Raw genomic sequence first — 14,750 nt, 5'->3', positions numbered from 1 at the left:
TCTTTCCCTCTCTGCCCCTAAACTCCACCACTGCACCTTTTTGTACAACTTTTGCTTTTCCCCTTCTATACAAATTATTAAATCTCATGATTATGAAAGTATTCTGGCCAGTTTGTAACAAATTTCTTCTGCCTTTAAAGGCTTACATTTTCTCTAGTGAAATGTAATCTATTCTTTAATATCACTCAAAATTTAATCTATTATTTCACCAGTATGTAAGTGGCCTAAATTCATTTGTGAGTCAGAAACCATCAAGATTCTTTGCTTTCTCCCTCCTGGCCTGACTGTAGGGGAAAAAAACATTACTCATTTCTTAATGAAAATGAAAATTTAAGGTTTGCTTTTTCCAACTAAAGTAAGAATCCTGATCCACTTATTTGTGTATACTTGCTGTCTACAGTGGTGCCTGACATACAGTGTGTGAATAGTACCAATAACAAAATGAAAGATCCTCCCATGGGAAAGATGCAGTGACTGCGATCCAGGGTGGTCTTTTCTTTAAAGCCCTCAGGAATTCACCACAGGCACTATAAAGCCATAAGAGATGGGCCTCATGTTCCAAGGTACGTTCACCCACAAACTTGCAGGGGGAAAACTGAATACACTGTTTAAATGAGAGAATCGCCCCTTCTTTTCTTTTTTCATCTATGCTTTTATTGTGGGTAACAAGTGTTACTCTATTTTAAAAGTCTAAACCACAATGAGCAGAGGAGGGAAGGAACAAATCATTCCGGATACCTATTTCACTTTTACTTTTTCACACTGGCATTAACAAACAAATTAAAGAAAAGCAGGGAGGTCAGAACAGAGGAAGGAGGATGGAACAAGGGAAAGGAAGGAGGGAAGAGAGGGGGATGGGAAAGGGAGGAGGAGTAAGAGAAAGGAAGCAGAAACTGTGAACTCTGCTGGTTACTTTCCATTTGCTAATTCAAGGAAGGCCTCTTTCCATCCTCCTCCATCCTTCTCTCTGCCCTAAGAGGTGGACTTACATGATGTTAGTAAGAGCACCCCTCTTCTCTGGCTTTTGTTTGGGTTTGGCCAGTGGTGAGGCTGGGCAGGTGAGGAGACTGGAAGAGGTGAGTGGGTGAGACCAGAGTATTCCCCTAGATCTTTTCTGAAGAGTTGCCTGAGGCTAGGTTGTGTCTCTAGTCTATATAGGTCATCTTTCCTCTCAAGGATACCCTGTTACCAGTTTTCCATCATTCCATTGATCTGGCAACCAGAGGCCTGGGGTTGGGAACAGTTCCATCCCTGTTACTAGCTCTGGGTTCCTCTCAAGCCCTTGCAGTTCACCTCTGCTCCCACAAATGCCACTGTAAACAAACCCTCTTCAAAGGTTCCATCTGTTTGTTTTTGGGACTCAGGTCCTGAGGGAATAAATGAGTAAAGGGATGAATTCTGTGGAAGATGCTTTGGGGAGGAGGGAGAGAAAATAGGGACAAATAACTCTGTGGACAGTGCATACAAATTCTCTCTCAGAAGCTTACGATGTGAATAGTTAAGTGTTAGAGTTTTGTGGTAACCTGTTCAACTACCATTTATGTTTAATGAACAGCATACATAGTTGGAGGTATAAGTAAAAGAGTGGAGAGAAATGAAGAGAGACTACCTACGTAAGTGGGTGTGGGATATAAAGGCCATCACGATTTATTCACAGTGTAGCCAGTGTTGTGGCTAAATGTGACATGCTGATAAAGGTAGACCCAGCTAAACACCAGCCCCAGCACTGACCTGGCAATAGTTACATAAGTCAATTCACAGGGCTCAAAAACCTCCTGTTATACTTTTGACAATTCTATAAATTTATAAGTAATCAAGCTAAGGTATTATTATAAATTCCAACTCTCTAAATTGCATAATCTTAATATAATTATAATACAACATAATTTTACAGGTGCTACAGGATTACACAGAAATGCTCCAAAAGAACGGAACATACTTGCTATAAAACAAAAACATTCCATCCCTAAATCAAATGGGCAAGAGCTGTCTGCTCTTTGCAAGGAATTGTGCCTTTTGTCACAAGATTAGCAGGTCTGCAGAGGAAAGAAAAGAATTAAGCATCATTATCAGTTAAAGTCACCAGTAATTTCTGCAATGAAATAGGCCAACCATATTCAGGAATTATCACGAAAACACTCACTTTCTAGGTGAATTATTACTGAATTAATATTAACCCCTGGGCTTTGTATGTAGGGAATATTATTTAAAAGTCGCTAATGTAAGGAGATATGCTACTGATCTTTTAATCTGATCACATCCAGGAAGAGTTACTTGCCCTGGGGTCTGAGCTACATTGTAATAAAATCAAAGGACATAAAAACTGTGGCAGGAACAGTACTGAAATTGGAGAAGCATCATTATGAATAGCAACAAGTATGGAGATGCACATGTAAGAGGGTAACTGGAGTCAATATAACCACTGTTCTTCCATGATTTAGGGTAAATAGATGGTTATGGCTCATCTGCTAAACAATCTACTGGGTAGATGTTTATGGATTATTGAACAGTATATTATTGAGGATAAGCCTGGTTAAAAACAAATAGAGAAATGAGCAAATGGCACAGAGAGGCTTTTAGTAAGGCCATCATTTGTAATACTTCTCAGGAAAAATCTCTTTCAGAAATTCCTCAGCATAGCTAATGTAACATAGAAGGACTCTCCATTTTAAGAGTGCATAAATCCTCACAAATTGCTATAATAAGGATTCATCCCATAGCCCTTTTGGCATAAATGCACATCTGGTCTCTGTTTGCAATGAAATCAATTCAAAGCCCCACAGTGCATTAATAATAAAAATGTTCAACATATTGCAACCAAATAAGCCCTGCAAATTTGAGTCTGTAAGATTCTGTCACATGTGTGTATACTTTTAACACTGATAAATGATTAGGTTACAGAACATTTATCAAATGGATTAAGATTCCAAAGGTAGACTTTTTTTTTTGTAATTATTATTTCCACAGGAAAATCCATATGTATATAAGCTAGAAGCTTTTGCTTGCTTGATTTGTAATACCTCTTGGACTTTTATATCTGTAGTTCACAATACCATAAAAATTTTATTAATAATAAAATTATCATAAGCAATACTGCCTGGCTTAGAGGAAGGACATGGATTTCCCCTTTAAGAACAACAAAATTCTAGAATTAGCTCATAGTATATTAGGCTTGTCATTAAATCTTAAATTAAAATAAAATGGAGAATTTTTTCCACATTAATTTAAAAAATTATTGACTATTTTGTTTTCAGCAGTTATAATCAACAACAGAGGATCTAGATCTGGCAAAGCCTTCCTCGTCAGTGACATGATTTACCTTCTGTGTTATATGGCTGACCCAAGGAGAAGAACAGTTGCTAAGGTCTGGTCCTTGGGGATCCCAGATTCCATCAGGAGCCAGGCATAGATAAGTTGATACTCCTAAAATAGTGAGAGAAATAGGTCTGTTTCAAATGTTCAAACCATCTTTCTTATAATGACTTTATATCCATAATAGGTTCAAATATGAGCAAAGGTAAGACTATTATCATTAAACTGAGGTAATGTCTATTAAAACACCATGTACAGTGCCTAGCAAGCAACTGGCATTAGAGAAACATAATACAACAAACACTCATGTTTTTAAAGCATTTGCTGACAACTATACCAGGTACAGGGAATAACTTCATGAATTAGATGAATGTGGTACCTGACTCCATGGGGCTTACTGCTTGAGTTTTCAGAGGCAAGGTAGCGGTTGAGTCTTAAAGGAATCAGTTTGCAGGTTTTTCAGGAAAACAAGGTGGGTAAGGGCATTCCAGGCAAAGGAAAAATATGCTATCTTTGGGAATCATCAAGTGTTTTGAACTGAGGTCTACTGGGTAGGGGAGTTGTATTTAATGGAGTTGGAATGGCTGGCAGAGCCAGATCATAAACGCCCTTGTCTGTCATCTGTAGGTGATGGAAAATCAATGAAGACCATTACTGAGAGGAGACAAATGGGCTGATTTAGGCTGTAGAAAGATAACTGTAGCAGGAGCATGGAGGATGAATTTCAGGGAGTGATATGGAAGTTGTGAGGAAGCTATTGCAATAATTCAGGTGAGAAAAGACTGTGTGGGCCTTGAACAGGGGGCACAGCAGAGGGGACAGAGAAAGGGTAAAAAGAAGACCTCAGAGTAAGCACAGTCACCTGGGAGGGAGGGCTTCAGAAGGTTTCCTGTAAATCTCTTTCTCAATTTTCACAGAACAAGAACAACATATTTCTGTAGTGCTTTGCAGTTTGCAAACTGCTTTCAAATAAAGTATTTCACTAACCTCTACAACAAACATCTGAAGAAAGGGGGGCTGTTATTATTTCTCTTTTAGAGATAAAGGAACTGAGGTCCAGAACTAAGGGGACAGCGCTAAGAGAAAAGTTCAAAATGTTTTCTGATTCCAATACCACAGAAAACTCTGGAACTAAATATTGTGCCCCTTCATAAAGGGAAGGAAGATCTCAGAATATTTTTAAACACTTTGATGAAAACAAATTAAATGTGCACTTTTATATATCTTCTTATCTTCCCACCACTTCATATACCATGGCATTCAGAAGGATATTTCCACATTGAAATTTTGTTAAGACAAACCTATTGAAGTAACCAAATCAACAACACCCAAAATCACAGCCCCTAACAATGCTAGTCTAGTGACATCTATTATGCTTTTGTTTTATTTACACATTTTATGCAATAATGCAAATTTTATGCAGGGTGTCAAGTATTAGTTTTATGAAGATCAATATCTGTAACAGTAAGAAATCAAACTATTTCTGGCTTAAAATGGTAAATAATAATATGGTTACCATTTGGTGATATTATGAATCACATCAGCGAAAAGAAAAAAGGTGGGGGGACAGAGAGCTATCTAGTTCTTGACTATCTCCTAGAGAAAACAATGCAGGATTGATCTCTCTAGTGGATGCTGTGTAAGAGGAGGTTGGCTCCTGCCAGCATCATCCCTGACTATGTCAAGAGGCTCCAACTATTAAAGGACAGCTATGATGAATGGTAATAAAGGATAGTCAAATCTTCTCTTTCGTTAAATGTTAGGTAGTTTCAATGATCATCTAATACAGAAGTCCTTGATGTAGTTTTCTGCAATAAACATTTGACAATTGGTGACAAGCATGAGAACTAGCTCCTACCAATCCAGTGATTCACTCTGGGCTGTTGCATAGGTGAGCTGGCCCTTTGGAGTAGCTGGGACATCCATAGCTTAATTGTAACTTGACCTCACAGCATGGGTGAAAACTATTGATCTCACAGGTATTCCCACCAAATTCTCACCTGTGACTTCTTCAGGTTGCCATTCTCAAACTCTGAAAATACTTGGCTATAAATTGTAATTTAGCTGAGTCCAGAATTTAATCAAATGTTAAGTAACAAAACTATACTGTGAACAAAAAAAAAAAAAAAAAAAAAACTAGGAAAGCAAGCCAAAGTAACAATACACTTTTAGCTCAGCTTTGTAGGACAGACTTACCTATAGTTCCTGCAGGGCACGGCTGCTTTGCCATCTGTCCTTGACGGGTCTTAAACCACATGATTTCTCGAGCTTCCACAGCCTCACAGCTCTCTTCCAGAGCTGGAATTTGGGACGATCCTGACAGAAGGTGTGTGGTAATGTCGTCAAGTACCTCAGCTGCTGGAGATGGGGTGCTGGTATTCCGGTTTCTTCTTCCTGACACCGATGGGGTGGTACTCCTGCCTGGGTTCCAAGTTGTGGTCCGAAGGGTGGTACTGGTGGTGGTGCTTCCCGTGCCAAGAGGTCCTGCGGTAGAGATATCTGAAATAAAATTCAGAAGAAAACGCCTACATTGCTTGTTCACAGTAGGACCTAAAAATGTCCTAAGACTTCAGAAGTCATTTGTATTTGACAGTTCAACGAGCCTTAAACATGGGAAAAATAAGCCAATATCAAAATATCAGAGTGCTACTTGAATATCAAGACAGTCATTTGACTAATGCTAAATGTAGGCTTGTTTCTAGTTTTTCTCAACTTCAGTTACAGAAAACAAAGTTATAGCACAATTCAACTCTTCAGTAAGCTTTAAGAAGCTTCAGGCCTTTTGGACAATTAGGGGATTAAAACATTTAAAGCCCTCTCCTTAGAATCTTCAAATTCGGTATAGGAAGGGAGAGAGCTATATACAATATTTTTTCCACATTAACTATAACATGAATTTCTAAAGATGTAGCAAAAAAATAAAATCAGAAATTAAAGTGCTCACAAGCTAAAAGGTAAAGAGCAATTCTGAGTACAATATCCTTAACACGAATGCGAGTAGTGTGATTTACTCTGATGCTCTTAAAACAGACCCATTGTATCAAAACTTTCAAACTTCACATTAGTAACTTCCAATTAGTGTTCATAAATTATTCTCTAACTAGATTTTTAAAGGGGCATTTTCCAAGTTCCAGATAAAAGTGGTTAGGTTACTTGATCAGATATTAACAGGCTATTAAATCTATAATGTATACAAAGGAATGTCTTAATGATACTACAGAAATAATCACTGCAGAGAATTATCTTTCTGGTAAAATATATTCAGATTCCCATCACAGGAATGCAAGCGTGTACCAGGCCTCCACATACATATACTGCTTTCCTAACTGCAAGATTAGAAACTACTCTTAACCTCACTTACTGGCAATAAAGAGTGGAGGAACTGGCTCTGCTCAGATTCAAAGTAGCACAGGTTTAAGAAACTGAAGGGAGAACTGTGCTGAGCCTCCTGCTGTTTGTCATTCATGGTCTGCTTTACCATGTCATCAATTAGACTCTGCTGCCCCAGAAGAGATGTCAAATCCATCACAATGTATTTGGTGCATAAAATAGAATAGAGATGGCAGGGGGAGGGTCTATGAATTTTTCAAACATTTATTTTTTTAACATCTTTATTGGAGTATAATTGCTTTACAATGGTGTGTTAGTTTCTGCTGTATAACAAAGTGAATCAGCTATAGGTATACATATATCCCCATATCCCTTCCCTCTTGCATCTCTCTCCCACCCTCCCTATCCCACCCCTCTAGGTGGTCACAAAGCACCCAGCTGGTCTCCCTGTGCTATGCAGCTGCTTCCCACTAGCTATCTATTTTACATTTCATGGTGTATATATGTCCATGCTACTCTTTCACTTCATCCCAGCTTACCCTTCCCATGTCCTCAAGTCCATTCTCTATGTCTGTGTCTTTATTCCTGTCCTGCCCCTAGGTTCTTCAGAACCATTTTAAACATTTATTTAACCATTGAAATTGTAGCATTTCTGAAATGATACTATTTGCTATTTTGTCTTCTTGCTTGTTCTTCTGTTTCCTCTCCCCTTCTTCCTCCATTTGCTCTCGTGTTCCCTCTCCATGTGAATGGTAATGTTCATAACTACATTTACTCAAAGTTCATACAAGAAACCAGAGTATCCTTCTTTCCCCTTCTTTTTTCTGTATACACCATATCCCCCAAATTGCCAAGTCTGGCAGATTCTGTCTCATTTAAAAAATTTCTTGGAGACCTTCAACATGGCAGAGGAGTAAGATGTGGAGATTACCTTCCTCCCCACAAATACATCAGAAATACATCTACATGTGGAACAACTCCTACAGAACACCTACTGAACGCTGGCAGAAGACCTCAGACTTCCCAAAAGGCAAGAAACTGCCCACATACCTGGGTAAGGCAAAAGAAAAAAGGAAAAACAGAGACAAAAGAACAGGGACAGGACCTGCACCTCTGGGAGGGAACTGTGAAGGAGGAAAGGTTTCCACACACTAGGAAGCCCGTTCACTGGCAGAGAGAGGGACTGGCAGGTGGCGGGGAAACGCTGGAGCCACAAAGGAGTGCGCAGCAACAGAGGTGCAGAGGGCAAAGCGGAGAGATTCCTGTACAGAGGATTGGTGCTGACCAGCACTCACCAGCCCAAGAGGCTTGTCTGCTCACCCTCCTGGACGTGTGGTTGCTGGGAGCTGAGGCTCGGGCTTCAGAGGTCAGATCCCAGGGAGAGGACTGGGGTTGGTTGCGTGAACACAGCCTGAAAGGGGCTAGTGCACCACAGCTAGCCAGGAGGGAGACCTGGAAAAAGTCTGGAGCTGCCGAAGAGGCAAGAGACCATTGTTTTGGGGTGCGTGAGAAGAGGGGATTCAGAGCACTGCATAAATGAGCTCCAGAGACAGGCTCGAGCCACGTCTGTCAGCACGGACCCCAGAGATGGGCATGAAAGGCTAAGGCTGTTGCTGCAGCTGCCAAGAAGCCTGTGTGCAGTCACAGGTCACTATCCACACCTCTCCTTCTGGGAGCCTGTGCAGCCTGCCACTGTCAGGGTCCCATGATCCAGGGTCCCGTGATCCAGGGACAACTTCCCTGAGAGGACACACGGTATGCCACAGGCTGTCGCAATATCATGCCAACCTCTGTCACCAGAGGTTGGCCCCGCATTCCGTACCCCTCCCTTCCCCTGGCCTGAGTGAGCCAGATACGCCTAATCAGCTGCTCCTTTAATGCCGTCCTGCCTGAGCAAAGAACAGATGCCCTCAGGTGACCTACATGCAAAGGGAGGGCCAAATTCAAAGCAGAAACCCAGGAGCTGTGCGAACAAAGAAGAAAAGGGATATTTCTCCCAGCAGCCTCAGGAGCAGTGGATTAAATCTCCACAATCCACTTGATGTACTCTGCATCACTGGAATAGCTGAATAGACAATGAATCATCCCAAAATTGAGGTGGTGGACTTTCGGAGCAAATGTAGACATGGGGTTTGCTTTCTGCATCTAATTTGTTTCAGGTCTTATGTTTATCTTAGTTTAGTATTTAGAGTTTATTATCATTGGTAGATTTATTGATTTGGCTGCTCTCTTCTTTATATATATATATTTTTTTCTTTTTTCCTTTTTCTCTTTCTTGTGAGTGTGTATGTGTATGCTTCTTTGTGTGATTTTGTCTGTATAGCTTTGCTTTTAACATTTGTCCTAGGGTTCTGTCTGTTTTTTTTGTTTGTTTTGTTTGTTTGTTTTAGTATTGTTTTTAGCGCTTATTATCATTGGTGGATTTGTTTTCTGTTTTCATTGCTCTCTTCTTTCTTTCTTATATTTTTATTACACTAATTTTTTTATGTTTAATAATTTAAAAATTTTTTAAATTTTAATAACTTTCTCTTCTTTCTTTCTCTCTCTCTCTCCCTCTGTCTCTCTCTGTGTCTCTCTCTCTTTCTCTCTCTCTCTCCCTTTTCTTCTCATCCATGTGGCTCAAAGAGTCTTCGTGCTCCAGCCAGGTGTCAGGCCTGTGCCTCTGAGGTGGGTCAAAAAGAGACCTCCCGGCTCCACGTGATATCAAACAACAAAAGCTCTCCCAATATCTCCATCTTAACGCTAAGACCTGGCTCCATTCAACGACCAGCAAACTCCACTGCTGAACACCCTATGCCAAACAATTAGCAACACAGGAACACAACCCCACCCATTAGCAGAGAGGCTGCCTAAAATATAAAAAGGTCACAGACACCCCAAAACACACCACCAGACATGGTCCTGCCCACAAGAAAGACAAGATCCAGTCTCATCCACCAGCACACAGGCACCAGTCCCCTCCACAAGGAAGCCTAGATAACCCACTGAACCAATCTTAGCCAGTGGGGGCAGACACCAAAAACAACGGGAAATATGAACCTCCAGCCTGCAAAAAGGAGACCCACAACACAGTAAGTTAAGCAAAACGAGAAGACAGAGAAATATGCATCAGATGAGGGTGCAAGGTAAAAACCCACCAGAACAAACAAATAAAGAGGAAATAGGCACTCTACCTGAAATAGAATTCAGACTAATGATAGTAAAGATGATCCAAAATCTTGGACATACAATGGAGAAAATATAAGAAAAATTTAACAAGGACCTAGAAGAACTAAAAAGCAAACAAACAATGAAGAACAACACAATAAATGAAATTAAAAATTCTCTAGAAGGAATCAATAGCAGAATAACTGAGGCAGAAGAACAGATAAGTGACCTCAAAGATAAAATAGTGGAAATAACGACCACAGAGAAGAATAAAGAAAAAAGAATGGAAAGATTGAGTGTCAGAGACCTCTGAGACAACATTAAATGCACCAACATTTGAATTATAGGTGTCCCAGAAGAAGAAGAGAAAAAGAAAGGGATTGAGAAAATATTTGAAGAGATTACAGTTGAAAACTCCCTAATATGGGAAAGGAAATAGTCAATCAAGTCCAGGAAGTGCAGAGTCTCATACAGGATAAATCCAAGGAGAAACATGTCAAGACACATATTAATCAAACTATCAAAATTTAAATACAAAGAAAAAATATTTAAAGCAGCAAGGGAAAAGCAAAAAATAACACAAAAGGGAATCCCCATAAGGTTAACAGCTGATCTTTCTGCAGAAACTCTACAAGCCAGAAGGGAGTGGCAGGACATATTTAAAGTGATGAAAGGGAAAAAACTACAACCAAGATTACTGTACCCAGCAAAGATCTCATAGAGATTTGATGGAGAAATTAAAACCTTTACAGACAAGCAGAAGCTAAGAGAATTCAGCACCACCAAACCAGCTTCACAACAAATGTTAAACGACCTTCTCTAGGCAGAAAACACAAGAGAAGGGAAAGAACTACAATAACAAACCCAAAACAATTAAGAAAATGATAATAGGAAACATACATATAGATAATTACCTTAAATGTAAATGGATTAACTGCTCCAACCAAAAGACATAGACCAGCTGAATGGATACAAGAACAAGACCCATATATGTGCTGTCTACAAAAGACCCACTTCAGACCTAGGGACATATACTGACTGAAAGTGGGGATGGAAAAAGATATTCCATGCAAATGGAAATCAAAAGAAAGCTGGAGTAGCAATTCCCATATCAGACAAAATAGACTTTACAATAAAGACTACTAAAAGACACGAAGAAGGACACTATATAATGATCAAGGGATCAATCCAAGAAGAAGATATAACAATTGTAAATATTTATGCACCCAACACAGGAGCACTTCAATACATAAGGCAAATGCTAAAAGCTGTAAAAGGGGAAATCGACAGTAACACAATCATAGTAGGGGACTTTCACCAATGGACAGATCATCCAAAATGAAAATAAATAAGGAAACACAAGCTTTAAATGACACATTAAACAAGATGGACTTCATTAACATTTAGAGGACATTACATCCAAAAGCAACAGAATACACTTTCTTCTCAAGTGCTCATGGAACATTCTCCAGGATAGATCATGTCTTGGGTCACAAATCAAGCCTTGGTAAATTTAAGAAAATTGAAATCATATCATGTAACTTTTCCGACCACAATGCTATGAAACTAGATATCAATTACATGAAAAAATCTATAAAAAATAAAATACATGGAGGCTAAACAGTACACTACTAAATAATGAAGAGATCACTGAAGAAATCAAAAAGGAAATCGAAAATACCTAGAAACAAATGACAATGAAAACACAATGACCAAAAACGTATGGGATGCAGCATAAGCAGTTCTAAGAGGGAAGTTTATAGCAATACGATCCTACCTAAAGAAACAAGAAACATCTCAAATAAACAACCTAATTTTAATCCTAAAGCAATTAGAGAAAGAAGAACAAAAAATCCCCAAAGTTAGCAGAACAAAAGAAATCATAAAGATCAGATCAGAAATAAAGAAATGAAGGAAACAATAGCACACATCAATAAAATTAAAAGGTGGTTCTTTGAGAAAATAAACAAAATTGGTAAACCATTAGCCAGACTCATGAAGAAAAAAAAGGAGAAGACTCAAATCAATAGAAATAGAAGTGAAAAAGAAGTAACAACTGACACTGAAGAAATACAAAGGATCATGAGGGATTACTACAAGCAACTATATGCCAATAAAATAGACAACCTGGAGAAATGGGCACATTCTTAGAAAAGCACAACCTTCCAAGACTGAACCAGGAAGAAATAGAAAATATAAACAGGCCAATAACAAGCACTGAAATTGAAACTGAGATTAAAAATCCTCCAACAAACAAAAGCCAATGACCAAATGGCTTCACAGGTGAATTTTATCAAACATTTAGAGACGAGCTTGGACCTATCCTTCTCAAACTCTTCCAAAACAGAGCAGAGGGAGGAAAGCTCCCAAACTCATTCTCTGTGGCCACCATCATCCTGATACCAAAACCAGACACAGATGTCACGAAGAAAGAAAACTACAGGCCAATAGCACTGATGAACATAGATGCAAAAATCCTCAACAAAATACCAGAAAACAGAATCCAACAGCACATTTAAAGAATCATACACCATGATCAAGTGGGGTTTATCCCAGGAATGCAAGGATTCTCCAGTATATGCAAATCAATCAATGTGCTACACCATATTAACAAATTGAAGGAGAAAAACCGTATGATCATCTCAATAGATGCAGAGGAAGCTTTTGACAAAATTCAACACCCATTTATGATAAAAACCCTCCAGAAAGTAGGCATAGAGGGAAATTACCTCAACATAATAAAGGCCATATATGACATACCCACAGCCAACATCGTCCTCAATGGTGAAAAACTGAAACCATTTCCACTAAGATCAGGAACAAAACAAGGTTGTGCACTTTCACCACTATTATTCAACATAACTTTGGAAGTTTTAGCAACAGCAATCACAGAAGAAAAAGAAATAAAAGGAATCCAAATTGAAAAAGAAGAAGTAAAGCTGTCACTGTTTGCAGATGACATGATACTATACGTATAGAATCCTAAAGATGCTACCAGAAAACTACTAGTGCTAATCAATGAATTTGGTAAAGTAACAGGATACAAAATTAATGCACAGGAATCTTGTGCACTCCTATACACTAATGATGAAAAATCTGAAAGACAAATTAAGGGAACACTCTCATTTGCCATTGCAATAAAAAGAATAAAATACCTAGGAATAAACTTACCTAAGGAGATAATAGACCTGTATGCAGAAATCTATAAGACAGTGATGAAAGAAATTAAAGATGATACAAATAGATGGAGAGACATACCACGTTCTTCGATTGGAAGAATCAACATTGTGAAAATGACTATACTACCCAAAGCAATCTACAGATTCAATGCAATTCCTATCAAACTACCACGGGCATTTTTCACAGAACTAGAACAAAAAATTTCACAATTTGTATGGAAACAAAAAAGAGCCCGAATAGCCAAAGAAATCTTGAGAAAGAAAAATGGAGCTGGACGAATATGGCTCCCAGACTTCAGACTATACTACAAAGCTACAGTAATCAAGACAGTATGGTACTGGCACAAAAACAGAAATACAAATCTATGCAACAGGATAGAAAGCCCAGAGATAAACCCACGCACCTATGGTCACCTTATTTTTGATAAAGGAGGCAAGGATATACAATGGAGAAAAGACAACCTGTTCAATAAATGGTGCTGGGAAAACTGGACAGCTACATGTAAAAGAATGAAATTAGAACACTCCCAAACACCATGCACAAAAATAAACTCAAAATGGATTAAAGACCTAAATGTTAGGCCAGACACTATAAAACTCTTAGAGAAAAACATAGGAAGAACACTCTATGACATAGATCATACCAGGATCCTTTTAGACCCACCTCCTAGAGAAATGGAAATAAAAACAAAAATAAACAAATGGGACCTAATGAAACTTAAAAGCTTACGCACAGCAAAGGAAAACATAAACAAGATGAAAAGACAACCCTCAGAATGGGAGAAAAGATTTTCAAATGAAGCAACTGACAAAGGATTAATCTCTAAAATTTACAAGCAGCTCATGGAGCTCAGTATTAAAAAAACAAACAACCCAATCCAAAAATGGGCAGAAGAGCTAAAAAGACATTTCTCCAAAGAAGATATACAGATTGTCAGCAAACATGAAAGGATGATCAATATTACTAATCATTAGAGAAATGCAAATCAGAACTACAATGTGGCATCTCCTCACACAAGTCAGAATGGCCATCATCAAAAAATCTACAAACAATAAATGCTGGAGAGGGTGTGGAGAAAAGGGAACCCTCTTGCGCTGTTGGTGGGAATGTAAATTGGTACAGCCACTATGAAGAAGAGTATGAAGCTTCCTTAAAAAACAAAAAATAGAGCTACCATGTGGCCCAGCAATCCCACTACTGGGCATATACCCTGAGAAAACCATAATTCAAAAAGATACGTATATCACACTGTTCATTGCAGCACTACTTACAATCGCCAAGACATGGAAGCAACCTAAGTGTCCATCAACAGATGAATGGATAAAGAAGATGTGGCACATATATACAGTGGAATATTACTTAGCCATAAAAAGAAAGGAAATTCAGTTAATTGTAGTGAGGTGGATGGACCTAGAGACTGCCATACAGAGTGAAGTAAGTCAGAAAGAGAAAAACAAATACCGTATGCTAACATGTATAATGGAATCTAAAAAGAAAAAAAGGTTCTGAAGGACCTAGTGCCAGGACAGGTATAAAGACTCAGCCATAGAGAATGGACTTGAGGACACGGGGAGAGGGAAGGGTAAGCTGGGATGAAGTGAGAGAGTGGCATGCACATATATACACTACCAAATGTAAAATAGATTGCTAGTGGGCAGCAGCTGCATAGCACAGGGAGATCAGCTTGGTGCTTTGTGACCACCTAGAGGGATGGGATAGGGAGGGTGGGGGGGAGATGCAAGAGGGAGGAGATATGGGGATATATGTATATGTATAGCTGA

At 38.9% G+C, this 14,750-nt stretch overlaps 1 protein-coding gene across 13 annotated transcripts in view; it reads right to left on the bottom strand.

The window, feature by feature from the left end:
- ADGRL3 (adhesion G protein-coupled receptor L3) overlaps positions 1-14,750 on the bottom strand; it is a 588,406-nt gene that overhangs the window by 172,936 nt on the left and 400,720 nt on the right. For all 13 annotated transcript variants that reach the window (XM_007446078.1, XM_007446073.1, XM_007446080.1 and 10 more), the window contains 2 exons: positions 5,509-5,811; positions 3,320-3,423 (listed from right to left, as the gene is read on the bottom strand). In XM_007446078.1, coding sequence (XP_007446140.1) covers positions 3,320-3,423; positions 5,509-5,811 — 407 coding nt within the window. The remainder of the gene's footprint in view (positions 1-3,319; positions 3,424-5,508; positions 5,812-14,750) is intronic.

The sequence above is a fragment of the Lipotes vexillifer genome, unplaced genomic scaffold, assembly GCF_000442215.2.
Source record: "Lipotes vexillifer unplaced genomic scaffold, Lipotes_vexillifer_v1.1 scaffold462, whole genome shotgun sequence".
In the NCBI taxonomy this organism is placed as follows: domain Eukaryota; kingdom Metazoa; phylum Chordata; class Mammalia; order Artiodactyla; family Lipotidae; genus Lipotes; species Lipotes vexillifer.
This window is presented reverse-complemented; position numbering and strand designations above follow the sequence as displayed.